This window comes from Labeo rohita, unplaced genomic scaffold (assembly GCF_022985175.1).
Source record: "Labeo rohita strain BAU-BD-2019 unplaced genomic scaffold, IGBB_LRoh.1.0 scaffold_300, whole genome shotgun sequence".
In the NCBI taxonomy this organism is placed as follows: domain Eukaryota; kingdom Metazoa; phylum Chordata; class Actinopteri; order Cypriniformes; family Cyprinidae; genus Labeo; species Labeo rohita.
The window spans coordinates 69,434-85,983 of NW_026129218.1; the positions used below are offsets into that span (position 1 = coordinate 69,434).

The window sequence follows — 16,550 nt, forward strand, 5'->3', positions numbered from 1 at the left end:
ATATCCTATTTATTCATAAGGTTTTAATTTTATTTGTTCTTCCGTCAGGCTACAGTGATTAGGTAGGCTTTAACATATTCAGCCTTTCAGTATAGGCCTACAGCAAAGTAGAAAGAGTTTGGCCTCAAAATAATCCCCCAAACAGCTGTCAAAATTGACCAAAAACAATAAATTTTATTCTGTCACTAATTGATATATATTCATCACAATCGAAAATATTTTTGTTTTTAGAATATTTATTAGTGATACATGCAATGATTACAGAATAACCAAAAAAAATGCGCAGCTTCGTCTGGCAGAGGAACGACTGACTCTGACCAAACTGCAGCAAACCAAGGCCAGACTTGAGATCCGCCTCCTAAAGGCTACGCTCAGACAAGCTGGTCTCTCCACATCAGATGAGGAAGTCTGAAATTATTGTGAAGTATTTGACATTGAGTCTTTTTTTTTTAATTCAATACATCTGTATTAGAAACTTGTTATAAATATCCTCAGTGTACAGTGTTTGTGTTGTAGGTCTCAGATGAGCGGACTGCTGGAAGAGGATGGGGTGGGGTTTTTCTTGTTTTTTTTAAATGCGTGTGTTTTCATTTCAAATAAAAATAAACTTATATTGACCCCACACTGGCTATTCTACTTGTTGCTCTTTACATATCTATAGTTCTACATTGTGATTTCCTATCCTGTTTGAGCACTGGTTATCCAGATTTGGTGATCCTGAAAAGTTCCTATCCGGATCAGATTGATCCAATCCGATGTTGCTTTGAAAAACTGGCTCAAAAGTAAGATGGATTACGTGATCACGGATCGCAAAAAAAAGGATTACTAAATCCGGATCAATTTTATCCGGATTAAACCTTTTGAAAAACCGGGCCCTGGTGACCTGCACAAGGCAAACGAAAACAAGTGTAACGGAGTTCAAATAAATGTTACCATTGCCATTGGTTGTTGCACTGCTCCAATTACGTTCATTATATTAGGGGGTGGTGCTATGTAATCAGCAGCAGTCTCATGAAGCCTCGCTGCTGGTAAGCTGCTTCGATGATCGCTCTTGTCTTATTAATTAAGTTTGGATTGTTTTCAAGCACAAAACTGAACTTTTATGCTACACAAACAATTATTATGTTTGTCTGTCAGCTCCTAGTCCTGTTAGTAGAGTCTATGATGTGTTAACTGTGAGGAAAAAAATATAGAGCGTGTGTATTAGCTTGCTTGTAAACTCTAAACCTCTGTTTATTTCATTTAAGACTGTCATGCATCATCTTTGAGTTGCAATTTAACCAAACTATGGTCCTGTTTGTCCCAGTTGTGTCTGCCCAGGACAATAAAAAGAAGCTCTGAGTGACCAGTCACCAGACTCTGTGTTCATCATTCCACCATCACCAACACAGTCACACAAGGATGCCCAAAAACCACCTGGCAAAGAATTTTATGGAAGACCTGTGAGCAGTTAACATTCCATGGGATAAGGCTGAAGTCATGGCCATGGATCGAAGCTGATGGAGAACGCTTGTTGCCCTATGCACCGAACAGCGCTGGTGGAATTAAGGTTAAGGAAGTTGTTAAATCATAATATTACTGATTTTCGGAAAGAAGTCAGAACTTCTAATAGTATCAGCGTATCTCTTCCATGTACTTTAGATGGAGTTTCTGGGGTAGAAAATATTGCAGAATTATGGAGACAACATTATGCTAGACAACATTATTGCACCCAAATTGAATTGTATAATATGGACAATATTCATGTTAAAAATCCGATAGTAATTATGTCACATGAAGTGGATGAAGCTATAAGCAAATTGCCTCAAAATAAAGGTGGCCTTGATAATATTTCTGCTGAACATCTTAAATATGGAAGTAAGAGGATGGCCCTTTTATTAGCATTCCATTTTACTGGCCTTTTGATTCACGGTGTGTTACTAGATTCAATGTTGTCCGTTTTGTTAGTACTAGCTATTAAGAACAAAGCTGGAATGGTAGGTAATTTAGATAATTATAGACCTATAGCTTTAGCTAGTATTCTGTCTAATTCTAATCTGTCTAAAAATCCTGTTGGATATGATAAGTGTCTTCATTAATTCTACAGATAACTAGTTTGGATTTAAGGGCAAGCATGGTACTAATCTCTGCATCTATGTGTTGATGAAAATAGTAAATAAGCATAGAAATAAAAACTCATCGTCTTATGTGTTTTTAATTGATGCATCTAAAGCATTTGATAGGGTTAACCATGTAAACTTATTATTTAAGATGAGATAAAGAGGGGTGCCAAAATACATTGTGAGAATCCTGGCTTATTGGTTTGCCCACCAGATGATGCGAATAAAATGGGGCAATAAAGTCTCTGCACTTTTGGGGTTAGCAATGGAGTGAGACAAGGAGGAATGTTGTCCCCAATTCTCTTTAATCTTTGCATGGATGACCTATCCACTTTTAAAGCGTTATTACAAAATCTTATGTATAGATATATGCTTCTAATAATGAGATTATTGTGGGTCTATCAAATATAAGGGTTAGTACTATACAGTATAAGTCAATGCTATGGAGACACTGGTATTGCTGTATTTTGTAACATTTTTTATTGTGTTTGATTGATTTGTGGGTTGTATATGTTGTTCTGTTGACCGGAAGCGTTAGCTTTATCCGTTACGCTTTTTCAGCTAATGGTTGCAGGCTTGCCATTTAGTAGCTTTGAAGCCTCGTTTACTAAAATCACGTGACCTTGGCAATTTGATACGTTCTCCGAACCACTGTTTCGAAGCTTCATGAAGCAGTGCTTTGAAAGTGCCATCACTACGCCATCTTGCAATACCACAGTGTGAGATGTCACAGGGTTGATTTGCCTCCGATGGCCAGTTAAGTAATATAATTTTTTTTTTTGAACACAAATGTTATTTTAACACACACATTTTGGTTTTCACCATAATTTGGATGAATATTCATCATCAAACTGCTAAAAGTTTTGATCGTGGTATTCCAAACATTGTTTTCATAATGCCAGGAGCAACGTGATTGTAACGTGGGGTTTTGGTTCACGTTCAGGTTTTCATGTCTTTTTTGTATTTGATTCATGCTGTTATTCCTGCTATTGGTTTCCTAGATCAATGTGTCATGTTCTCATTGGTTGTTCAAGTCATGTGTCTGTTTGCTCATTCGTCGGTTCTTGTAACGTGATCCTCTTTGTTTGCTATAAGTAGCCCTCGTGTAGCCATTATTCCTTGTTGTGTATTGATGTTGCAACCTGCTGTTGGTGAGTCTGTGTTTTTGTTAACCAAGTCTGTTCCAAGTCAAGTTTGTTTTAAGTCTGTTCATGCCAAGTCAAGTCTGTTTATGTCAAGTTTGTCAAGTCAAGTCTCTGTTTGGATTTCACTGTGGATTTAATAAAACTGCACTTGGGTTCATCACAACTCTCCTTCAGTGGACTTAATCATTACAGAATACAATGTCTGCTGCCCCAGGGCCTGCTCACGTCATGTCTGCAGGCCCAGGAGCCATCATAGGCTAGTCTAGTTGGTCAAGACACCCTTTGGGATGTGTCCAACTGCCGAGTTTAAAAACTCAAGGCTTTTTGCCTTTAGGTTCTTTGAGCGCTTTTCCAGCATGATCTGGCCTGCATGCCAGCTGCTCCTCCAAAAACAAAAAGCGTCACTGAGAAAAGCCTCATGGTTCCCCACTGGCCATCACAACGGATCTCCACTCTTCCACAACATGAATCAGAACCATTGATCAACCTTGTGTCTGACAGATGGAAATATAAATGAAAGTACACTGGAATTAAAAACTTGAGTGCTGGTTTACAAGTGACTTTAACTACTATGTGCTAACAATTAAGGGGGTCATAAAATGCCATTTTTTTATGTTGCTCGTCGTAGGTTTATAATGTAAAGGATTGTTTTTTTTTTGCACCAGAAATAGGTCCAGTATGTGTAAACATGATAATTTTCCATCCTCATTTTTACTTTCTGTGATACACACTCCATTTCAAAGGGCATTTTCAATCGCAGAAACAGAAGTTAATTCCCGCTGCTGTGATTGGCTAACGTCTCAGATTATGTATCTAACCATGGCTTCCTGAGAAGAGGAACAAGACAAAACACAAGCTACACACCCTATGAGAGAAAGTCCTGGCACACATCCTTCCTTCCTTCTCTGCAGATCCAAGTTAAAAAGAAGCTCAGCCAACAGGCAGAGCTCAAGGGTTTGGTATTCCAGAGAACACATTTAAGGGAGTTTAGTCAATAGCCCCTTTAACACATACAGTCTTTACTGGTAAATTACCGTTAATAGATCATGCGTGAACAGGACCTTTTCAAAAATACTGGTAAATTTGTTCTGGCAATTTACTGGTACGCAGAATGAAGGTTACTGGTATGAGCACAAAAAATGTACTCCCGAAAAAAAGTCTGCTTTGGTCCAAATCAGCTTCTTCACCAGGCCCTTGGCTAAGAAAGATCTTATATAGTGAAGGAGTTGCAAGAGCACCAACTAGGAGAAGAGGAAGAGGATGTAGAGGGGGTAAGAGTGCTTTACGCAAAATTAAGACTGTTGTTGGCAGAAGATTTGAACACACAACATCATGCTTGTCTGGACTGAGAAACAGGGATAAATCCAAATCCAGTTTGATTACAGTCAAAGTAGAGCATAAAAGGCCAACTAGTTATGCTATGTTACCAACTGTTTTGATGACAAACCCCAGATCTCTTGTAAATAAGTTTGATGAGAACCATATTGGGGCCCATCATTTTTTCTAGCATTGATTAACAGAATCAAGAATCAAACTGACCACTGGAAGTACGTGGACGATATGACCATGGCCAGAGGTGGAGTTCTCATTAGCCCTGTACTCTTCAGCAGATCTTGGCAACTGGGTGGAGAAACATAAAATGAAACTCAACACAAATAAATGTAATGTCTTACATGTTACCCGCATGAAACAGAGACCAGCCTGGCCATCACTTTCAGAACACTTCAAAAATCTGTGACTTTGTTAAAGTTTTAGGGGCTACCATCCAGTCCGATTTAAAGTGGAATAGTCAAGTGGATCACATGTTGTCCTTAGCCAACAGAAAGCTTTACTCTCTCCGTTGACTAAAGAAATTTGGCGTTCAAGATTAAGAACTGGTTGTCATCTACAGTATACGAGGGTAGGTGCACCCTGTGTTATAGTATGCAGTTCCTGTTTGGCACAGTTCATTGACCACTGATCAAGTTAAATCGATGGAAAGTGTGCAGAACAGGTCTGTAAAATAATACTGGGTCAAAGGTACCAAGGATATTCCGATGCCCTCTCCCTTCTTGGATTTTGTCCCAACTGTGTCTTGATTTTGCTAGGAAGTTATACAAGTCTAGTTTTAGAGACTGCTACCACCACTCAGGGAGCAGTTGACCGGATGCCAGACGAGGAACTCAGATAAACTGACAATCCTTAGGTGTCAAACAGACAAATACAGGAGATTACCTATTTCCTATATGTGTAGACTTTTAAATGATTATGGACTTGTATGATATATTTAAGTATTTTCTTTTTCTTTACATTTCTATGGAGTAAATTGACATTGGCATTCTATTGTAACAGCAAAATAATTCAATGTTGAATGACAAACATCCTTGGGTACTTGTAATCATGCTGCAAAGTCAATAAAACAATAAAACAATATTGAAACTAAAGGGCTTCTACTCATGTGGGTAAATGAAGACAACGGTGCAGCTTTTAAAGATAGTTTCCAATCACTGGTATTAATGTGTGAATGGTGAAAAGCCGAAAGCCGTTCTCTGTGTGAACAGCATATTTGTGTATTTACCGGTAATATCGTGCTGGTAATTTTACTCCAGTTCACCGGGATTGCTGTGTGAAAGTGTCAAATGAAAAGAGCTCTAAGAACCGAGGCCTTAACATGACGAGCCTAACTATGTTCAACACTCAGGACAGCTTCCAAGGAGGCTCACAGAGGGCCTAACAACTCAGAATTGGTATTGAAGTGAAGCTGAAGAGCCTTACAACTTAATACTGCTGTCCAAACTGTACTCTAGGGAGCAGAGGACACAGCAGAAAGGCTCTCTATAGTGAGAGGAGGCCTAACAACACTCTTATGTAAAGGCAGCTAGCCTAATAGACTCACAGAGAGCCTAACAACGTCTCACTACTGTCTGACCGAGCTCTAAGGATGGAGGCCTCAGCATGATAACTCTCTAAACTGAGGCCTGACTACATCCTGTGCTCAACAATTTGACATCTAGGCAGAGCAATGGGGAGTATAGGCCTATCGGTAACACTTTATAATAATGTTCAGCTGTAAGTCATTTATAAGTGATTCATTAATGATGAAATAAACATTTACAAAACATTCACAAATTATTAAAAAGTGATATGCTAACAATTTGTATATGTTTTGTTTATTAGTTTACAAGTCAATTACAAGTTCATTTACAAGTAATTAGTTAATGATGAACTAATCATTTACAAAACATGACTATGTGTTTATAAATGATTAATAAGTGATGTTAATTTCATTGTAGACTAAATTATACATAATTTACAAGTGATTAGATAATTATGAACTAATCATTTACAAAACATGACTATGCATTCACAAATGATTACTAACTAATAGGCTGGAGATTTACAAATCTGTCGTAAATTATCTTAAAAAAAGCATATCATGAAATAATCAAACAGATTATTTATCGCTTATTAATCATTGAAATGTCAGCATTGTACTATTATCTCAATAAACATTTGTTAATCATGAACAAATGATCAAACCATTAGTAAATAATGTAAGATGGTCTGTTAAAAAGCACAAAATGCAATTATTCTACTATTTTCTTTTTTTAAAAATAATAATACATTACTTGCTGTCAAGTGAATAAACATGTAAACCCTTTCTCTCATCAGCACACTTGTGCTCTGTGTGGAATGTGTGGGATCTAGTGATAATGTAAACCAGTTTTACCCTCCACTGAAGATCACATCAGGTGCACAGTGCTAAAATACTCCATGTGTGTCAGAGAAGACATCTTTACCCTCACCAGTCAGCCCTTACATTGCAGTACAGCCTACAAAGTATTCAAAACCTGTTGTGTAAACACATGAATAAATCATTTACAAATATTTTTGTGTCCCCTAATCTAAAGTGTAACAATTCATCACTTGTAAATGTGTTACACATCATTTGTACATCTTTCTTATATGTTACAAATAATCTGGTGTATAGAAGGCATTTACAACACTTCCTGCATCCCCTAATCTAAAGTGTAAACTACTCATCAGTTGTAAACGTTTTACAAACCTGCCTGTTACAGGTTGTGTGAGTAAACACACTGGGGGGAAAGATCTAGGAACGATGAGTAAAACACTTACAACTGATAAATTGTTTACACTTTAGATTAGGGATGTAGAAAGTGTTGTAAATGATTTATTCATGATGTGATCTTCAATGGAGGGTAAACATTTGAATTACTGACATTTCAATTATTTATATTTGATTAATAATATATTAACTAGTAACTTATTAAAAATTGACTAAGGATCTGTTTGATTATTTCATAATGTTATTTTTTTAATATAACTTACAACAGATTTGTAAATCGTTATTACTTAATAATAAATTGTGAATGTTTAGTCATGTTTAGTAATATGCATTGTTAAGAACTTTATTTGGACAACTTAAAAGGCATTTTTCTCAATATTTTTCATATTCTCAGTATTTTATATTCTCAATATTTTTTGTTTTATGAGACTCCTAAAACAGATTTACATGCATGCAAGGTCAAAAAACACTGTAGTTTTCTCCAAAAATTGATTTAATTTGACCTAATTTCTAAATGATTTGTAAACGACTCGTGTGAAGCAGTTTGAAGAATCGGTCTCTCTAAACCCCTCCTTTACGTGAGTCCTCACTGCTGTGTTTGGTCAGATGGTGCAGCCCACAAGTTGTTCGAGAGGTAGAATGTGGGCGGGATTATGCAAATGTGTTACTTTGTGACGTATAGCCATAACAGAAAAAGATTCGAATTCCTGATGACTCGTTCAGGCGATTGTGAGCCGACTCTTTTTTGATAGACAACAACTTAATTTATCATGCACTGTCAGCTTCACAACTTTGCAGATACCTCAGAATTAGATGTTCCACATTACTACAGTTCTTATTTTTAGAAATCTGTATGAAGAAATTATAAAATACAGGAGGAATTCTGAAAGGGAAAGCACTTTCTGTCAGATTACTTTCATGATATCCTGCTCCGACAGCAACAGGACATGAGGCATAGGAAGAACAAAGCATGCATTCAGTTTTCAAGGAGCCAAACACGCTCCTTTCAAATGCTAGATTTTCTTGAAAAACAGAATCTGCTGCCATGCTTTTACGAAAATTAATGGTTTTACTACAAATACAAAAAAAAAAAAACAAAAAAAAAAAACATGTTTCCTACAGTGTACTGACACCACAGCATGAATGACCGGAAACTGGGAGGCTGAGAGTGACACATTTTTTAGTTAAACTTAACTGTAATATACCTGTAATAGTGGTGCAGCAGCTCATGAGCAGATGAATGGAAAGTGTGTGAGGAGACACTGACTTCATAAACACAACTGTTGTTTCCCTCATGTGAATAATCTGCCTCAAGAAAGGAGATGGAGGCAGAGTGACTGACAGCTGACTCACTCCTGGTGATGCTTGACCCTCTGAACAGATGAAAAAAGCCTCCAGGATATTGAGATTCAGTGGTACAGATAATGGTGAAACTGTGGCTCACTGGTCTCTGAGGTTCCACGTCAAACAATCTATCAAGAACACTGTGGGAGATGCTGGGCTGCTGCAAGTCCTAGAAAACATCAGGGGCACATTCACAATGCATTCAGAAATGCTTCAATTTCTTTCAGATAAATGTACACTACATATCTCCTAATGACAGTAAAAAGAGAGAGAGATTTGTGGTAACTTGTCAAATATATTGGAAAAGAAAAAAAAAACAAAAAAAAACCCCACAAATATCACACTGACATATACTGACCAGTCACAACATTAAAACCACCTGACTAAACTCTAAAAAGTGCAGGGTTTTAGTTTTTGTTTTACGCAACTATTGCTTAAAAATGACTATATGGCTGGCTTACATGAACGCAAAATATAGGATGTAAATTAAAAATCAGACACATGATTACTAGAGGCATCAGCAATAATCAAAAGGTGAACATTGTTAAAAAGCTATTTAAAAAAAGGTTTATTATTAAATTCTTTTTTTTATTATTATTAAAGTTAATTTATTGAACGTATGAATAAATGTTCATTTCCAACCTATTTGGGGTTAATTTTAAGCAAGAAATACAGTAATGTTAAGAAATAACTGAATAACTAAACATTAAACAACCCAATCACTGGATTTGTCCATATTTCACCCAGAGATGAGTTATATTCAACACAGCAGTTTTTAGAATGTAGTATCATAGATCTTCCAATTTTGCTGAGTTAGATGTGTTCCTGGGTCAACATATTTTGTTGAAAAAATTTAAAAAATGTAATCTTGACCACATCCCTACACCTAAACCTAACCTTACCCATGAGTAATCCTTAAAATCAGAGGAAATAATAGATGAATGATACTGATGTACAAGCACCAAACACTGATTGTAAGCCTAAACTTCACAAAAAGTATAAACTTTTTTTTTTTTTTTTTTTCAAATCTGATTGGTTAATCACAATGTTGTTCCAGGGTCAACAAGGATGTTGATGCAGGAACATGTCATACTTGGTAAAATCAGGTTCTGCGCATCCCAGGTAAAATATGCACAGTTACCAGGCCATCCATCAGAAGATAACGTGATTCATCAGACCTGGCATGCTTCCTTGCATCACTTTCAGTGTTGCCGTTTTGGGCAGTTTTGAGTTTAATTGTGTTAATTTTGAAACATCTAAACTGCAAAGGTTAATTGGTTAAAAAAACAAAACTCAAGTGTGCATGTACTGCACACACCCTCTGCGAAGTCAGCTGGTGCTGATGTTGACATTGCCAACCCCACTTTTAGCCAGTCATGACTCACGAGGGATCGGTAGACAGGCATGATGATTCATGAGTGATCGGTTTTTAGCATGAAAAGGGACCTGATTTTGAATGTATAGCTGTATAGTCAAGTGATCACAATGCCAGAATGGCCTAAATATAGCATGGTAAAGAGTTACATGGTAAAGAGTACAACACAACAGTGTCTCACAATGTAAATTATACCTGTGGATGAAGATTGTGAAGACTCTCATGTAAAACTGAAATCAGAGCTGGTGGACTTGATTAGTTCAGGTTTCCATAAAAAATACACGTCATTCAGGCCACTATGGCTAGTTTATATCTCCTCATGTCAGCGTAATAGTAACACAAAGAGGTTTATCAGAAGTTTATCACATGTCAGCACAAGGTCATCACATCATATTTGAGCACAGACAGTTATAAATACATGACGATAATAGCAGAACAGCTTGATAGCACACTTTCCACTCTCCTGCAGGCCTCCATACACACAGGCAAACACATGATCATAATAGTAGAATAACCTGATACACAAATGGCCATATTCACTTTGATCATACTTAATTCATTTATATTTTGATGAATAAAAATTTTCTACATGATCATTACAAAAGTGTGTAACAAATACACTGAACACGGAAGCTCAAACTAGTTTCTCCTGGATTTAGTGTGTAAATCTTTATGCATTGGAAGCTTAGCAGCTATGTTAAATACTGCAGTATAGATGCTTTCATTATGATATACTGGTGGTTATGGATATAGAATTAGTTAGTCATGTGCCTGAATTAATGCATATTTGTGCACCCGTATTGTAAAGTGTTACCATCAAACCTAACGGTAAATGTCCACTATATAGCGGCAAAGCTCAGTGCCATTGACAGAATGCCTTTGCTTTAAGCTGTGCCTGTGGTTTGTTTAATCTAGGTTTAATTTAGCACACAGCACATATAAATGTAGGGGTGGATTGGGGCCAAAAAGTGACCCTGGACTTTTTGGCACAAAAGAGCCCACCACACCCGGTCTGCAACACACCACACCATAAATGACTGGCATAATTTGTCTTCCCTGGTGTAAATGGCAAATGGTGAATAATTTTGAATAATTTTTACTCATCTCTTTACGCAGAGAGACAGTTTAATATCACTAAGTTAAATACCTTCCATAATATCAGTCCACATGACACAAGTGGCGTTATGTCATTAAAATGTGGAAGACCGTGAGGGTTTAAGGTGTGCGATTTGGGACAAGGCTTGTGTACACAAGAGGGCTACAGTACACTTAAAGTTTTATTATTATTTCTTATAATCAAAGTAATCAAATACAACTTTAGAATCAGAATCAGAATTAGAAAGGGCTTTATCGTGAAGCGTGTTTACACACACAAAGAATTTGTCTTTATAACAGGAGCTTTGAGATCCAGTGCAAAGAAAATGTACAGACATAGTGCAGACATACATAATTAAAGGTAATAAAATTTAATAATTCTGATAATGAAGATAATAATGATAAATATAGAGGGAGAAAAAGACAGATTTATGACTATGCAAAAATGTTATATATAGATGAACAATTTTGAGAAGTTTTGTACAAATGTGCAGTCCTGAGATGTTATATATTTTTAGGTGGAATATGGCCTGAGGGAAAAAGCTGTTCTTGTGTCTGGCTGTTTTGGTGCTCAGTGCTCTGTAGCACTGGCCAAAGAGAAACAGTTCAAAGAGGAAGTGGGCTGGGCGTGATAAAGGAAGGAAATACAGCCTCTGCTAGGCGTTTTTTTTTTGCCAATAGAGTTGATGTGATTGTCCCACTACAGGTCCTGAGAAATGGTGGTGCCAGCTTAAACTAGCTTATGACCAGTTAAGGACCAGCTTAAACCAGCTCAAACCAGCAGCCATATTTAAAAACATACTTAACCAGCATATGCTGTTTTTTTCAACAGGGAAGGTCCAGTGATATTCTTCAGGTAGGCCAAAACCAGTCATTAATCACAACAGCTTTCATAAATGTTATCATCAGATTTGTCTACCACACTTTTATTTTCTATACCATTCACATTGACATAGTCCTCTTCAGATTCATCAGTGTCCACATGGATATAGTCCTGTTCTGGTTGATCAGAGTCCACATTAATATAGTCCTCTTCAGAGTCATCAGGATTATTATAATCAGTTTTAGAATGATTAGAGTCCACATTAATATAAACATCTTCAGTGTCATCATAATCCATGTTTTTACGAAGTTCTACATTTTCATAATCAGCCTCATCATTTTCTTTATTTTTGTTTTCATGGGATGCACCTGCATATGTGTTAGCTGCACCTATAGACATTGCATAAATAGAGTCATAATTGCATGAAATTTTTGTGGGAAGAAATGACTTAGGATAAAAGAGGTAAAAATAAACCTGACTTATTTTATAAAATGCAACACTGTTACCTTTAGTAAAAGAGCACTTCGAATGAGTTTCCTTGTTCCTTTGCTTTTGTCTTCTCTTCAGCAGGAGGATGATTATGAGGACAGACAATAAGAGCAGCACAGCTGACACTGCAGCACCCATGACAGGAAGCAGCGAGGCTGAGAGAGACACACGTGTTTGAGTTAAACTTTCATTACCAGCAGTCCAGCTTGTTTTTAGACTCCTACACATCAGTACCTGTGATAGTGATGAGCAGCAGTTCAGAGGCAGATGAACGGAAGGAGCGTGAGGAGACACTGACTTCATAAACACAACTGTAGTTTCCCTCATGTGAATAATCTGCCTCAGGAAAGGAGAAGGAGGAGGAGTGATTGACAGCTGACTCACTCCTGGTGATGTTTGACTCTCTGAACAGGTGAAAAGAGCCTCCAGGATACTGAGATTCAGTGGAACAGATGATAGTGAAACTGTGGCCCCTGGTGATCACTGGCCCCTGAGACCCCACAAACAAACTGTCCATCAGGAGCACTGTGGGAAATGTTGGGCTGCTGCAAGTCCACTAAAGAAAAGAATTTATAAGAACAATAAATTTATATGTTTACTTTTCTTTAAATGAATAAAGATGATATTAAGAGATGCATCTTTTTAGAATTAAAATTTTAGTTCACAGCCATTTTACAATGTCACAGCTGCAAAAAAGGCATCATTACATGAGTTCACTTATAGGTGCTGGTCATATAATTAGAATATCTTCAAAAAGTTGATTTATTTCACTAATTCCATTCAAGAAGTGAAACTTGTATAATGCATACATTCATTCCACACAGACTGATATATTTCAAGTGTTTATTTCTTTTCATTTTGATGATTATAACTGACAACTAATGAAAACCCAAAATTCAGTATCTCAGAAAATTAGAATATTGTGAAAAGGTTCAGTATTGAAGACACCTGGTGCCACACTCTAATCAGCTAATTAACTCAAAACACCTGCAAAGGCCTTTAAATGGTCTCTCAGTCTAGTTCTGTAGGCTACACAATCATGGGGAAGACTGCTGATTTGACAGTTGTCCAAAAGACGACCATTGACACCTTGCACAAGGAGGGCAAGACACAAAAGGTCATTGCAAAAGAGGCTGGCTGTTCACAGAGCTCTGTGTCCAAGCACATTAATAGAGAGGCGAAGGGAAGGAAAAGATGTGGTAGAAAAAAAGTGTACAAGCAATAGGGATAACCACACCCTGGAGAAAATTGTGAAACAAAACCCATTCAAAAATGTGGGGGAGATTCACAAAGAGTGGACTGCAGCTGGAGTCAGTGCTTCAAGAACCACTACGCACAGACGTATGCAAGACATGGGTTTCAGCTGTCGCATTCCTTGTGTCAAGCCACTCTTGAACAACAGACAGCGTCAGAAGTGTCTCGCCTGGGCTAAAGACAAAAAGGACTGGACTGCTGCTGAGTGGTCCAAAGTTATGTTCTCTGATGAAAGTAAATTTTGCATTTCCTTTGGAAATCAGGGTCCCAGAGTCTGGAGGAAGAGAGGAGAGGCACAGAATCCATGTTGCTTGAGGTCCAGTGTAAAGTTTCCACAGTCAGTGATGGTTTGGGGTGCCATGTCATCTGCTGGTGTTGGTCCACTGTGTTTTCTGAGGTCCAAGGTCAACGCAGCTGTATACCAGGACGTTTTAGAGCACTTCATGCTTCCTGCTGCTGACCAACTTTATGGAGATGCAGATTTCATTTTCCAACAGGACTTGGCACCTGCACACAGTGCCAAAGCTACCAGTACCTGGTTTAAGGACCATGGTATCCCTGTTCTTAATTGGCCAGCAAACTCGCCTGACCTTAACCCCATAGAAAATCTATGGGGTATTGTGAAGAGGAAGATGCGATATGCCAGACCCAACAATGCAGAAGAGCTGAAGGCCACTATCAGAGCAACCTGGGCTCTTATAACACCTGAGCAGTGCCACAGACTGATCGACTCCATGCCACGCCGCATTGCTGCTGTAATTCAGGCAAAAGGAGCCCCAGCTAAGTATTGAGTGCTGTACATGCTCATACTTTTCATGTTCATACTTTTCAGTTGGCCAATATTTCTAAAAATCCTTTCTTTGTATTGGTCTTAAGTAATATTCTAATTTACTGAGATACTGAATTTGTGGTTTTCATTAGTTGTCAGTTATAATCATCAAAATTAAAAGACATAAACACTTGAAATATATCAGTCTGTGTAGAATGAATGTATACATTATACAAGTTTCACTTCTTGAATGGAATTAGTGAAATAAATCAACTTTTTGAAGATATTCTAATTATATGACCAAGACCTGTATATGTTACTCGTGAATGTAATCTATGATGTAGGCTAAACTGAACACACTCACCTACAGTGAGGTTGACAGTGTTGCTCAAAGGTGACTTGATATTGTTTTGGTAGGAGTATTGACAGCTGTAGCTGCCTTGATGTGAAATGTCTATATTATGGTTGAAAGTCACACTAGATACATGTGTCTGGGAGGATACAGATAAACTGTTTTGGAAGAGCTGGAATTCAGCATTAACATTACATCTTGGTTTAGGTGTTGTGCATCTGAACTGGATATTTTCTCCACGAGAAACAACTGCATGTGTGGAGGTCAGGGAAAGGGTCGGCATCTGCAGCTCACCTGCAAAATAAATATGTGTTTATTTTAAATACTTTGTTAAGACATAATGTAATATAAGCATGACATTCATTAAGCTACATGTAATTTCTGTTGGCAATTTCTCCCCAAAATATTGTGTGAATATGCTAAAGATTTGACTTACCTGAACAAACAACACCAGCATCTTTACCATGATTACAGTCATGTTTTCCTAATCCACGGTGTGAACATTGTGTGAGGGTTCCTTCAGTTCCTGAACATTCAACATCATCCAGCCAGATCGATTTACTGCCTTGACCAAAAGCGGCACTTTGAGGTGCACTGATGGCTGATCCACACTGTAACTGTCTGCACACCACAGCAGTATCATTCATGTCCCAGTTATCATCACACACGGTTCCCCACTGGCCATTATAACGGATCTCCACTCTTCCACAGCATAAATCAGAACCACTGACCAATCTCAGATCTAACAGATTACATTAATGAAAGCACAATGTGATTAAAATCTTGTTATTTCTGACATGCTGCAAGTATTTGTACTTGGTAATGTGTTTGACATTGTTAGGAGCCAAGGACAAAAGTGCATAGCCGTTATTGTTTTTATAAGTTTTCTTCTACTATTATTATATTATAATAATTAGCAACAAATATACATACATTTACATATATATATACATACACACACTGGCATTTATGGTTTGTGGTTGATAAGTACCTGTGATAGTGATGAGCAGCAGTTCAGAGGCAGATGAACGGAAGGAGCGTGAGGAGACACTGACTTCATAAACACAACTGTAGTTTCCCTCATGTGAATAATCTGCCTCAGGAAAGGAGAAGGAGGAGGAGTGATTGACAGCTGACTCACTCCTGGTGATGTTTGACCCTCTGAACAGGTGAAAAGAGCCTCCAGGATACTGAGATTCAGTGGAACAGATGATAGTGAAACTGTGGCCCCTGGTGATCACTGGCCCCTGAGACCCCACAACAAACTGTCCATCAGGAGCACTGTGGGAAATGTTGGGCTGCTGCAAGTTCACTAGAAAACAAGAAGCTAACTTCTTTAAATCAACTACAATGACTTCAAGAAGTGCATCTTGTTAGGATCAAAATTAAATACAATGCCATTTTACAAATGGGCTCAAATTTAAAAAAGGCATCGTTACAGAACGTGTTTACTTATACGTTACTAATGCATGTAATATGTGATGTAGGCCAGGGGTTTTCAACTCTGGCCAGAGTTTAGCTCCATCTTTGATCAAACTCATCTGCCTGTACCTTTCTAGTGTTATTAAAGACCTTGATTATCGTGTTCAGGTGTGTTTGATTAGGGTTGGAGCTGAACTCTGCAGGTAAATGGATCTTGCAGGCCAGAGCTGAGAAGCCCTGATGTAGGCAATGAGACAAGATCGAACACACTCACCCACAGTGATATTAACAGTGTTGCTATAAGGTGACTTGATGTT

General features: G+C 37.7%; 1 protein-coding gene across 1 annotated transcript; it reads right to left on the reverse strand.

Moving 5' to 3' along the window:
* Positions 1 to 11,950: 11,950 nt before the first annotated feature.
* Positions 11,951 to 16,544, reverse strand: LOC127160233 (deleted in malignant brain tumors 1 protein-like). Its single transcript, XM_051102895.1, has 7 exons — positions 16,508 to 16,544; positions 15,803 to 16,123; positions 15,248 to 15,553; positions 14,824 to 15,105; positions 12,671 to 12,992; positions 12,454 to 12,591; positions 11,951 to 12,336 (listed from the first exon to the last, which is right to left on the reverse strand). Exons 3-5 carry the CDS (start codon positions 15,456 to 15,458, stop codon positions 12,877 to 12,879), a joined length of 609 nt encoding a protein of 202 aa, XP_050958852.1. The 5' UTR covers positions 15,459 to 15,553; positions 15,803 to 16,123; positions 16,508 to 16,544; the 3' UTR covers positions 11,951 to 12,336; positions 12,454 to 12,591; positions 12,671 to 12,876.
* Positions 16,545 to 16,550: the final 6 nt, after the last annotated feature.